General features: G+C 62.8%; 1 protein-coding gene across 1 annotated transcript; it reads right to left on the bottom strand.

The window, feature by feature from the left end:
- STXBP1 (syntaxin binding protein 1) lies at window positions 17-6,989 on the bottom strand (the record flags this gene model as incomplete). Its single annotated transcript, XM_021414261.1, is given in 18 exon segments — window positions 17-811; window positions 1,695-1,849; window positions 1,975-2,060; window positions 2,729-2,830; window positions 2,913-3,022; window positions 3,158-3,296; window positions 3,381-3,461; window positions 3,580-3,645; window positions 3,912-3,972; window positions 4,062-4,169; window positions 4,569-4,699; window positions 4,799-4,883; window positions 5,144-5,292; window positions 5,798-5,901; window positions 6,183-6,261; window positions 6,419-6,495; window positions 6,742-6,823; window positions 6,940-6,989. Coding segments are annotated over 18 exon segments (1,775 nt in total), but the record flags the coding sequence as incomplete, so codon positions are not given.

Genomic DNA, 11,401 nt, shown 5'->3' with positions numbered 1-11,401 from the left:
GGGGACCCTCCAGTCCCCTGCCCACATGCAGTAGATCCTGCTGAACGCCACCATGGGCACAGGGGGGGGAACACACTACAAGGGGGGGGCTCAGTGGGATGAGCATCCTTGGGTGAAAGGGGGGTAAAGATAGGTTGGAAAGGAGGAGAGGGGTGGGGGGGGGTACTGCCTGCTGCAGCCCCACTCCTTCGTGACTGCCCCCCCCAACCCTCCCCTGGGTGTCCCCATGTCCCCGCTTTGCCTGGGGGCTGCACACTGTGCACCAGTGCTGGGTCATGGAGCAGGACCTGGCTGGCAGCCCTGTGCACAACGAGATGTCACCGTCCCCGTGTACCCCACTGGGGACAACGCTGGGTCCCGCTCCATCGTGGAGGACAAAGAATCCAACGAACCCATCCCTTCCTACAGAACCAGGAGCGCGCACCAATCTCTCCCCGAGCACCAGGACACTGCTCTGCACGTCCCCGAGCGGGGGGGGACCCCATCTGCACTATGGGGAGCGCATGGCATGGAGGGGCTGCGGGGCCGGGCATGGCAGCGGTGAGAACTGCAAGCATTTTCTCATCCAAAAATCAAAATCATCCAAAGGAAAAGCGAAAACCCAAAGCATAACAAAAGAACGGAAGAATCAAAGAAAGCCCTTCGGGGAGGAAGAGTTTCTTTTCTCGTTTAGTTGGCTGCCTTTACTTGGTTGCTTGGGCTCACTCCATTGCTGGAGCCTGATCCTCAAATGAGACCCTAGTGGAGTCCCTGAAGTCGGGGTGCCTCAGGTCCATGAGAAATTTGGTGGGAGTGAGAATGTGAGTAGAACCTGCGGGAGAACAGAGCGGGCTGACGGCCCGGCCGCGCCCCGGGGGGAGCAGCATGCACCGGGCCGGGGGGCTCGGGTGTGGGTTCCGTTTTTGGGGTGCAGACCAGGGATGCGCTGCCCGCCCGGAGCACGCGGGGTCGGTCGCGGAGCGGCGTGGGATGAGATGGGCGAGATGCGGAGGGGGTTGGCACGTGGATGGGGGGCGGCCAGGGGCTGCCCCCACCCGGCCTGGGTCTGCCCTGTTCCCCTTTTGGGCCTGGGGGGCTGCCCCCAACCCTGGCCCTGCTGTGCTACGGTGCTGCACGCCTGAGCCACGGCTGCACCCACAGTGCTGGGCACGGGGCACTGTACGTGCACTGCACCCCCTGCATGCCCTACTGCACGTGCAGTGCGTGTTTCATTGCACATAGTGCATGACCTATTGCACACGCAGAGCTCCTCCTGCTGCGCACGCGGTGCGTGCTGCGTTGCACAGACAGCACACGTCCTCCTGCACACATGGTGCATGTACTGCACCGGTGTGCACAGCCTGCTGCACACAGTGCATGCCCTGCTGCACACACAGCACGCACCGGGGTTGGTGTGCCAGCTCGTACACCAGTTTCTCCTTGGACATGCACACAATAGCTGCTGCAAGAGCGACTCAAGCTGCAGAATGCCTTCTTCCCCCCCCAGCTCTGCCTGAACTTCAGGCAGCGAAACTCACCGGGGAGATGCAAAAGGGGGCAAAGAGAGGGGCAGCACGGGGGGGGGGGCACATCGTGCCCCCGGGGCAGTGCCCCCAGCAGAACCCCCCTGCCCTGCTCACGTGGTCACCTGGAGGCCGATGCTGCAGGGTGAGAGTGGGATGAGCAGCGGGGAGGAGGGCAGGGCCCCCACTCACCTATTAGCACCTCCCACTTGCCGCTGGCTTGCGTCACCTCGTAGGCGCAGCGCATCTCGTTCATGCTCACCCCCCCCAGGATGAAGATGATGAGGCGGGGGCCGCTGCGGTACTCGCCGGGGGCCTTGTTCTTGTGCCAGTGGCCGTAGCGGGCACTAGAGAGGGGGGGAGAAGGGTTAGGAAAGGAAACTGAGGCACAGAGGCTTGCAGGCCCGTCCATATGCAGGGGGTGACGTGTCACAGCCCCCTGCTGATGGATGGTGGCACCAGGGGGACGCACCTGACAGCCGTGGTGCTGAAGGAGGCGGAGGAGCGGGTGGAGATGTACGGGTAGTGCTTGGTGTCCAGCTTGTCCTCGATGGCGTCCTGCAGAGACACGGCCCCTTGGGGCTCAGCCAAGTGTCCCCGTCCCCAGCCCTTGGTGGCCCCCACAGCACAGACCCCGGGCAGGCAAAGCCCCATTGGTGCAGTGGGGCTGGGTTCAGCTTCGACCCGGGGGTAAGCACGTTTGTGCAGCTTGGGAACCACTGGAGCTGGAGCAAGCAATGCCTTCCAGCAGGGGCTGGGCTGCAGTGACATCCCACCAAAATATGGCCCTGGGGTTGGTCTGCCTGTCAGTGGGAGCAGGTGAGAGATGCCCACATCACTGGAGTGCACACTCAGCACCTGCAGAGCCCCAGGTGAGCCCCATGAGGATGCTGTGATCCAAGAGGTACCCAAGGGGATGCAGCGAGGAGGAAGAAGAGGAAACCCATGCTTCGGCCATCCCTGTGGGATGGGGCTTTGCATTGTGGGGATGCTCGGGAGTAGCGCAAGCACCGTGCTCTGAGCACTGTGCAAGCCCAGCTGGGGCTGTGCAACGAGCACGTAGGACCAGGAAAGCTTCCCCAGACATCCCCACCTCGCTGCAATCACAACAAAATTGCAAGCGCTGGCACTGAGGGCTACAAGGAGCGTGCAGGGCATGGGTTGGGGAGACGTGCCAGGGTCTGGGCTGGTCCCCCACTGCACACCCCATCCCATCACCACCCCACCTCCATGATGTCCTTAATGACGGGGGTCCACCGGGACAGCTGGTACGTCTGCTCGCTGATCCGCTCCTTCCGCTCCGGCTTGCTCCGGCGCCGCAGGGTGGACTGGGGACAGAGGGGATGGGGACACGGTGGCACAAGGGGCCACTCCACAGGGATGTGCACGGAGCAGGGGGTGGACACTCACGTCTGTGATGATGGGCACGCCGAGGTGGGCCATGTTGGTGATGATCTCGCTGTCCTCGGCCGGGATCTGGGCGTGCTGGATCAGCTTGTTCAGGTTCTCCTCGGTGATACCTGCGTGAGAAACGGGTGAGCATCGTCTCCTCGGGACACCCACCCTGGTGGCCATCACAAGGGCTGAGTTCCTCCATTTGTGAAACCAAATCCTCCTCCCAGCCCCGAGCCCCCTTCCTGCACATCCCCTCTCACCGTTCTTCAGGAAGATGTAGAGCAGGATGATGCGGATCTTGTCGTAGGTGCTGACGTTCCCGTCCAGCAGGATGGGGACAATGGCCCTCATGGGATCTTTGATCTTCTCGCCTTCAGCATCGGTGCCCATGGCCAGGTCCTGCAGAGCACAGTCACTGCGGCTCAGCGGTGGCACTGAGCTGCCGTCCCCATGGGGCACAGGGAGGCGGTGGGGGGACAGTACCTGCTCCACTCGGCACAGCTTGTCCACCGTGCCCTGGTAGTGCTTCATGCAGTCCTCGGCCAGGTGCAGGTGAGTGGAGTACTGCAGAGACACGAGGGCACCCCCGTGGGGGGGGGTCCCCACATTAAAGTCACCTCCGGTGCTGCCCATGTCAGCTCAGCACCGGTGGCTCCACCTGGACCCCTCCCCTTGGCGTTACCTTGCTGAGCTCTTTCTGGTACTGTGGCATCTTCTTCAGCATCTGGGACAGGTCCCTCATGGTGGTCTGCAAGGGAAGGGGACGCGGTCACCCACCCGTGGGGACATCGAGGAGGGAGGGCACAACCCTACCAAGCACTGTCCAAGCGTCCCCTTCTTCTGGGATCTTGATCTCATGCTGGGGGGGGCGGTCAATGTTCCCCATTTTCTCAGCCCCTCTCCAGCCTTCCCCCCCAAAAAGAAGACTCATGGCCCCAACAGGCTTTGCCACAGCCCTTAGCGGGTGACCCCAAGAGCCTTGGCCACGCACTAGCTCCCACTGGGAGGTGTCACCTTATCGCCCGTGTTCATCCTCTTGCTTGACGAGAACTCCTTCAGGGAGCGGGTCACCTCCCTGGGGACAGGAGGAGGACACAGCCATCAGCACAGAGGGAACCCATCAGTGGGGCTGGGTGCTGTGGGGCAGCCCGTGGGGACACTCACTGGGACACCTCGGCGATGTGCTTGTGGCGCAGGGAGACCCAGAGGTCATCGTCCTCGTCCAGGAGAACCTCCTTCACCCGCGCCTCCCCGATGCCACTCGTCTCATACCTGGGAAAAGGAACAAGGCAGACGGTCACATGTGGGTCAGGGGGGCACGGAGGGACACGGGGTAACATGGGGTGCATGGGGTGACATAGGACAGAGTGACATGGAAGGATCGTGGAGGGATCATAGAGGGGCACAGTGGGACGTGGGGAACACGGAGGGACCATGGAGGGCATGGGGTGACATAGCATAGGGCATCATGGAGGGACCATGAAGGGACACAGGGGCCACTCAGCTCTGCCAACAGCTGGATGAGGCTATTTCAGCTGGGTGTCACGTCTCGCCACCTTCCACTTGCTTAAAGGTTGGCGAAGGGCAGTGGGATGAAGGTGGGCGAAGCCACCCATGCATGATGCCAGGAGGCTGCCGGAGCCCGGCTCCCTGCTGGTGGCACTCACTCACTTGTAGACGTCGTTCTCGATGGGCAGCAGGTCATAGCTCATGGCCTGGAAGGTCAGCTCGTGCAGCACTGGGGAAGCGGGGTCGAAGCCGCGATCCAGGATGAGGAGCTGGGAGCGAGCCTTGTCCGGACCCTACAGAGCCACCAGCACGGCCATCAGCAGGTGCCGGGGTCCTCAGGGCCACCCTGGTGTACAGCAATGAGATGCCACCCCATCCCCGTGCCCACTCACCTCACCCATGGTGGGGTCGTCAGCCTTGTAGGCATCCAGCTTGTCCTGGATGAGCTGCGCCAGCATGGCGTTGTCCTTGTAGTCCCTGGGGAAGGAGGGAGGGACGTCAGCCCCTGTCTGTGCACAGGGTGGGGAGGAGTTGCTGTGACGTCCTTGGCTCAGGGGAGACACGGGACCTGAGCGCCATTTGCTTCTCCTTTTCACCTCTCCTTAGGGAACACGATGCTCTGCTTTCCCTTGGTCTATCCCACAGGAGTCACCCCCTGGATTCCAGGCTCCTGAACCCCAGCTCTGCAGAGCATCCCCTGAGTTTAAGCGTTCCACCTCCTGACCCTGCAGCCTTACCCGCGGTACCGCACGGCCGGGTATTCCTTCAGCGTGGCACACAGGGTGGCAATCTGCTCCGCCAGCCGCTCCAGGATCGGGTTCTTCATCTGCGCCTTGTGTGGGCTGTAGAAGCTTTGGAAGGAGTCTGCTGAATCCAGGGAGTAAACCTGGGGAGGGCGGCGGGGGGCGGTCAGAGGGGACAGGCAGTGGGGACAACCCCGCGGGTTGAGACAACGGACCCCAACCCAAACAGATGTGGGGAACCACCCCAAACCAGAGAGCTGGGGGGTCCACATTCAGCGATGTTTGGGGTGTCCCGACCCCCTCCCCAGGCCCTGCTCTTGGGCTGCCAAGAAGCCCATGTCCCACCCACCCTTACCACGGTCTCCCCCGGCACCCAGTGCCATCTGTCCCCCCCCGTTCCCCCCTGTCCCCACAGCACCCGCTGCCCTTGGCGGTGCGGTGCCAGGAGGCAGAGGCAGCGCAGCCACTAAATCCCTACAGCAGATCAGCCCCGAGACATAATCAAAAGAGACAGAGCGCAGGGAGCAGCACCGGGATGGGGACCGTGGTGTCTTCACAGCTCTTACACAGGCACTGATGGGGGTGGGGGGAGGACCCGAGCATCCCCCTCTGGGCCACGCACAGGGGACATCCCCAGTCCTCACCCACCTGGGACTCGGAGGGCAGGAAGGCGATGTTGATCTCGGTCAGGGTCTTGATGACCTTGGCAGCGCGGGACTTCACCAGCTCGTTGAACAGGGCATCGGGGCAGGCTGCAGGGAGCAGGAGGAGGAAGCAGCGCTCAGGGCAAGGTGGCCATGCTCCCATGGTCCTGCCCTGCGTCAAGCATCCCTCCCACCCTGCTTTCTTGTGCACGTTTCAGTGGCAGCATCGTCCCCTTTTCTTGGTTTGCACGATGCATTTGCGACGGCAGGATGCAACGCCCTGCCCTTGGGAGCAGGGAGCCCGAATCCCACTTTTGGCATGCAGAAACCTGACCAGGAGCTTCTCCTCTTCCACCTGCCAAAGCCTCCGGCGCCCTGCGGGTACTCACAGTCGGTGAAGAAGACGTGAGCTGCTCTGTACTTGGAGGTGGGGGGGTCCTTGAAGTCACTGATGAGGGAGTGGACGGACTGCAACAGAGAAGGGAGCGGCGGGGCTGGGCAGGGCAGCCCTGCATCCAGCCCCATAGGAGCCCTGCGGCCCATGCCACCGCCCCGATACATCCCATGGGCACCGCTGCCCATCCCGGTGTGGTCACCCACCCCTCCGCCCCAGCCATGCGCTCACCTTCTCGGAGGGCGTGATGAGATACACAGCTTCCAGGCTGGGCAGTGGCTCCCGGCGCTTGTTGATGTCCTCCACAACTGGGGGGAAACACAGGAACCGTGCCAGGGTGCACGAGTGCATCCCACTGCAGCAGAGCCCCTGGGTGTCCAAAGCACCCCCAGCCCGCCGCAACCCTGCGCTGCCCCATAGGAGTAAGGAACAGCCCCGGGGGGGAGCGGTGGGTTTGTCTGTGCCGGGAGGAGGGGACGCACAGACACTGTGTGGGATGGAGGGGGTGGGCTGCGTCCCCCCCACAGCGAGAGATGCACGGCGCCGGTACTCACTGGTGATGCCCTCCGTCATGATGTCGGTCATTTTGCAGCAGGAGGACAGCATGCGCATGCTGAGCTGGTCCACCACCAGCACCTGGGGACAGCGGCCGTCAGATGGGGGCCAGGGCAGCTGGGAACAGCCCCACCTGCTCCCACTCCTTCCCGGCTCCATCCTCCCCACCCTCCTTCTCCTCCTGCAGCCTCGCTCACCTTCCATTCCCCCTTCTTCTTCACCTTCCGGATCACATCGTGCATGATTTCTGCAAGAGGAGGAGATGGGGATGGGGTGAGCCCCCTGAGCCCGCCCGCAGCGCCCTGGGATGCCCCCTTCCCTGGGGATGTACGGTGGGGGTGGTTTGGGGACCAGCAGCGGGGGGATCACCCCCACCACCCACACATGGCTGAGCCGGTGCCATGGGGAGCACTGAGCAGAGCCCAAAAGCGGGTGGTGAAGGGACAGGGGGGTCCCCTCAGGCCACCCACTCGCCTCAGCCCTAATCCGAAGCACCAGGACAACAACAGCGGCTTAAGGGCTCCTTTTAGAAACAAGAATCAAGCGGCCTCAACCTGTTCCTTGTAATCCCCTGCAATCCCATTTCGCATCCCGGCCCTGCACGCTTACACAACCAGCCGGGGGCTGTCCCCATGCTGTCACTGCAGGGGCCACCCGGGGTGCCAGGGCTGCTCCTACGGGACGGGGACGTCACCTCTGGGCCGGGTGTTGACGCTGCACACCCGGGTGACCCAACCTGAGCCTACAGCGCTGTGCCCAGCAGTCCCCTTTCCCTGGGCTGCCACCCCCTGCGCAGCAGGGACGTGTCACCAAACCTCCTGGCCAGGCCTGCACCCATCAGCTGCGGTGTCACACCCTCAGCCCGGCGCTGTCCCACTGCAGGGTTCTGCCCGGTCCCCAGGGCAGGGCTGGGGATGGGTGCCAGCAGGAACCGAGCTCGGTGACGGACGCTTCCGGATCCCGCCGAGGACCTTGCTCTCTCTCCTCATTACTCATGTTTGGCTCCTTCCCTCCCAAGCGAGGATCCAGGAATAACAGGGCTGTTTACCAGCACGTCCCACACCCTGCAGCCAAATCCCGATCACTGGAGGGAGCACGGGGCAGGAATCCCGGCCCTGAGAGCGCAGCGGTGTTTGCTGCGGGGCAGGGAGGCAAGGAAGGAAGGAGGCTGGGCCAGCAGGCTGCAGTTATGGGCCATGGGGAAGGGATGCTCCCGTAGCAGCAGGCTGGAGGCTGCAGGGTGCCCTCATCAGCCGGTGATGCTCACAGCCAAGGTTTTCGTCTTGGAGATAAACCAGGTTTCTGGGGAATAATGCATCTGTAGATCTGATCCGGTGCCTTCAACGCTTGGCTCGCCTGAACCTACCACGGGGCATCTGCTTCCTTCAGGGTGGAAGGGTTTTAATCACAATTAAAGAAGAGATCGCACAGACAGCCCCAGGTTTATCCTTCAACGCAGAGAAGACGCCAACACCTACGGAGAAGGGAGAGCACCCCACCTGCAAATGGCCCTCCATGCAGCACACTGAGCAACGCGGTCCCAAAAGAGGCATCCTGGGAAGGAAGCAGGCTCCATCTCACTCGGCAAGGCTCCTTCTTGGGGTGACAGCTGGCACGAAAATGACCCACGGCATTGTCTCCATGCAGGGCCAGGAGCTGGTGACACGGTGGCCTAGTAGGACTGCGGCCCATCCGTCGCTCCAAGAGGCTTAGCCTGGGCTGCTGGCACTGAGCTGGCCCCACATCTCCAGCTGGGCATGGGGGGAAGGTCCTGAGCCCACCACAGCTCGTGAAGACATAGATAGATTCATTTTGGGGTGCCCTGAGCCAGTTATCCTGCTTCAGAAAGAGCCTGAAGCTTAATGGGCAGCCTCCATGTCCAACGAAGAAGTAGCCTCGCCCCATCCAGCACCCCAACCCGGAGCACCTCCTGGTGAGGGATGCTGCTCCGGGGAACATCCCATTTCTTCCTGAGCAGTGCATCTCAATTCTGCTTCATTCCAGCACATCCCAGGAGCTCACGTGTGGCACACCTTGGCCTTAACGGATGGCGAAGATCAGGAGCTGCCCAAGGCCCTACAGGACAAGGGTGGCCCTACCCATGGGCCTTTCCCCCAGCAAGGCTCAGCCCTTCCGCGCTCCTCCTGTGCCCTCCATTTCGGGATCCAAACCCCTGCCGCAGCCCTGGAGAGCTGGATCCCAGAACCCTGGGTTGGAACTGGGTGAGATTCGAGGTCGCTCCCAACCCAACCCATTCTAGCGCTCCACGCAATCCGCCGCGAGGTTTGCTCCAAAACCCACTTCTCTCCAAGAGCTGTCACGACGCATCTTCGGAACGAACGCGTTTCCTTCGGGTTGGCCTGGCAACTGCTTTCTGCCGGTTCATTGACTAATCGCTTAAGACAGTGGGAGCATTCCACAGACACAACCACGTCGGAACGTAGTAGGCAGCGCATCGACCTCCTCATCCGGGCAGCTACAGGTGCCAGCGTCAGCCCCAAACACTCCTCAAGCAAAAAGGTCCCGTGGATGGCAAGGAGGCCGCCAACCCCACCCAGGGCGTGGAGAATAACCTCACTTACGGGATGCAAAGCCATCCCACGCATGGGAAGCCCACCCGGACCTCAACGGGACGGCTGGAGAGCGCTGCGTCCATAAAGCAACGGCTCCAAGCGGTCTTCGCCGCTCCCGTAGTGGGCTCCCAATGGGCTGCATGGAGCCCAGGCAGCAATGAGCCTTCGGCTGCTCTACTTTTTGCTCTCTCCCAGCTCCCTCCCGCACGGCGAGTTGGTGGACGCAGCATCTGCTCCTCCGCGGGCAGCCGGAGCCACGTGACGATGACTCCTCTCGGTAAAGGCTGAGGGAAGAGGGATGATCTCGGAGGCCTTTTCCAACCTGAATAATGCCAGGATTCCGCCGCTCCTCTCAGGACGTTTTTTTTATTTGTCTTTTTTTAAGAGGGACAGGCTCCAGGCTAGCGGCTTGCTCAGCCTCCTCTCACACGCGCACACCGGTGGAGGGGTGCAGCCCTGCAGAAGGGAGGTCTGCCACCCTCGGTATCCTCCATGGGGAAGCATGGATGAGTATTTATTTCCATGCTGGGGTGCAGACCATGCCCCACGCTGCGTGCACGTGAGCCCTGAGGGCTGCGTGGTTGTGCAAGCCACAACCCAACTTGGAGACAACGCTGCAGGTAACGATGGATCCCAAGAGGACAGATGCTGAAGCCCCAGAGGAGGCTTGGCTCCAGGCACTGGGGAAGGGGCACAGAGGACCCCTCCCTGCCCACCCTGGGCACGCCGCAACATCCCCATTGGGTCATCCTGGTCCTGAACCCTTCATCTTCTTCTGCTTGGCTCCAGGGCAACACGCGAGCCTTGCGCACTGAGATGCCCCCAGAGCATCCTCAGAGGGCAGCACTGTGCCCCTGGCATCCCCCTGTGCCTTCAGCAAAGGTGACAGTGCCCCACGCAGCCTGGCTGAGTCACACTCCTACCACGCACACCTCGGGGCCCAGCTGAGCCCTGCAGTGAGCAGCGTGACCGGGGAGGTGCCATGCTGCGTGGTGCCTGGGCTAGGGATGGGGACAGGAAGGGACGTGGCACTGTGGGTCCGGTGATGCGGTGCAACCTGAGGATGCTCCATGGGGGGACCGGCTGCTGTCCTGGGCTCCGGGAGGGCTGTGCTTTTCCCACCCTTAGAGACAAAAGGGCAGCCCTGGGGACGCCTCTCTCCTCCCGCAGGTGAAGGTGTCCCTGGGTTTCAGACCCCATCGCTGCTGCTGATGGCTCGGTGCAGTGAGCCCACCCTCCTCCTCCTCCTCACGGCTGCAGGAGTGCGGGCACTGAGCCTGGCACCACCTCCTGCAGGATTTTTCCTGCCGGCACTGGCTTCCCAGCAGCACTCCCCAGGAGCAGCAGCAGCTCGCCAGGACCCAGCAAAGGTGTAGGGACAGCCCTGCAGCACTACAGGGTGACAACCGGGGGACACGAGGTGACAACCGGGGGACACAGGGCACCTGTGGCAGCTGCCCCCCTGCTGCCAGCTCCCGGCTCAGGGCCCTTCGGAGCACGGAGCACTGTGGCAGCAGCTGCTCGGGGGAATAATCCCATCCTGGAGGGCTGCCAGGGCAGAACGCAGCAGCGCTGGAGGTGGGGCCGTGGCGGTGTGCAGCATCCTTGCCTCCTGCCCTCCTCCAAGGAACCCCCACAGGGATGCTGCCCTCGGGTCGGCCGCGGGGCACAGGCTGGGACCTCCGTCCTTAGGAAGCATCTCTTCTTCCACCTCCTCCTTTGGGGAATCCCTGCCCCGGGGGAGAGCGCGGGGGATGCAGCGCTGCAGCGGTGCATGGGTTCCTGCAGCACCGGGGAGCAGCCCCAGCACCCCAAGGTGGGAGCCGGACCACCGCAGCCCTGAGAGCCCAGGAATCCCACATGGGGGGTGGGGGGCTCTGCAGGGTTCCCTGCCCCCCACCCTACGCAGTGTTCTGCCAGCACCCCAGGACACGGCTGCGGCCGGACCCCATTTCCTGATCAGGAGGGGGATTTTTGGGGAGGAGCGGGTGGGTTCGTTACAACTGCAGAGGGAAGGACTGACAGATGTACATACACACACAAAAACCCCATTCCCCCCCCCCCCAACCTGCAGGGAAGTGTCAAA

The sequence above is a fragment of the Numida meleagris genome, chromosome 16 (genome assembly GCF_002078875.1).
Source record: "Numida meleagris isolate 19003 breed g44 Domestic line chromosome 16, NumMel1.0, whole genome shotgun sequence".
Taxonomy (NCBI): Eukaryota; Metazoa; Chordata; class Aves; order Galliformes; family Numididae; genus Numida; species Numida meleagris.
Note: the sequence above shows the minus strand (reverse complement) of the source record. Positions and strands in the feature narration are given on the sequence as shown.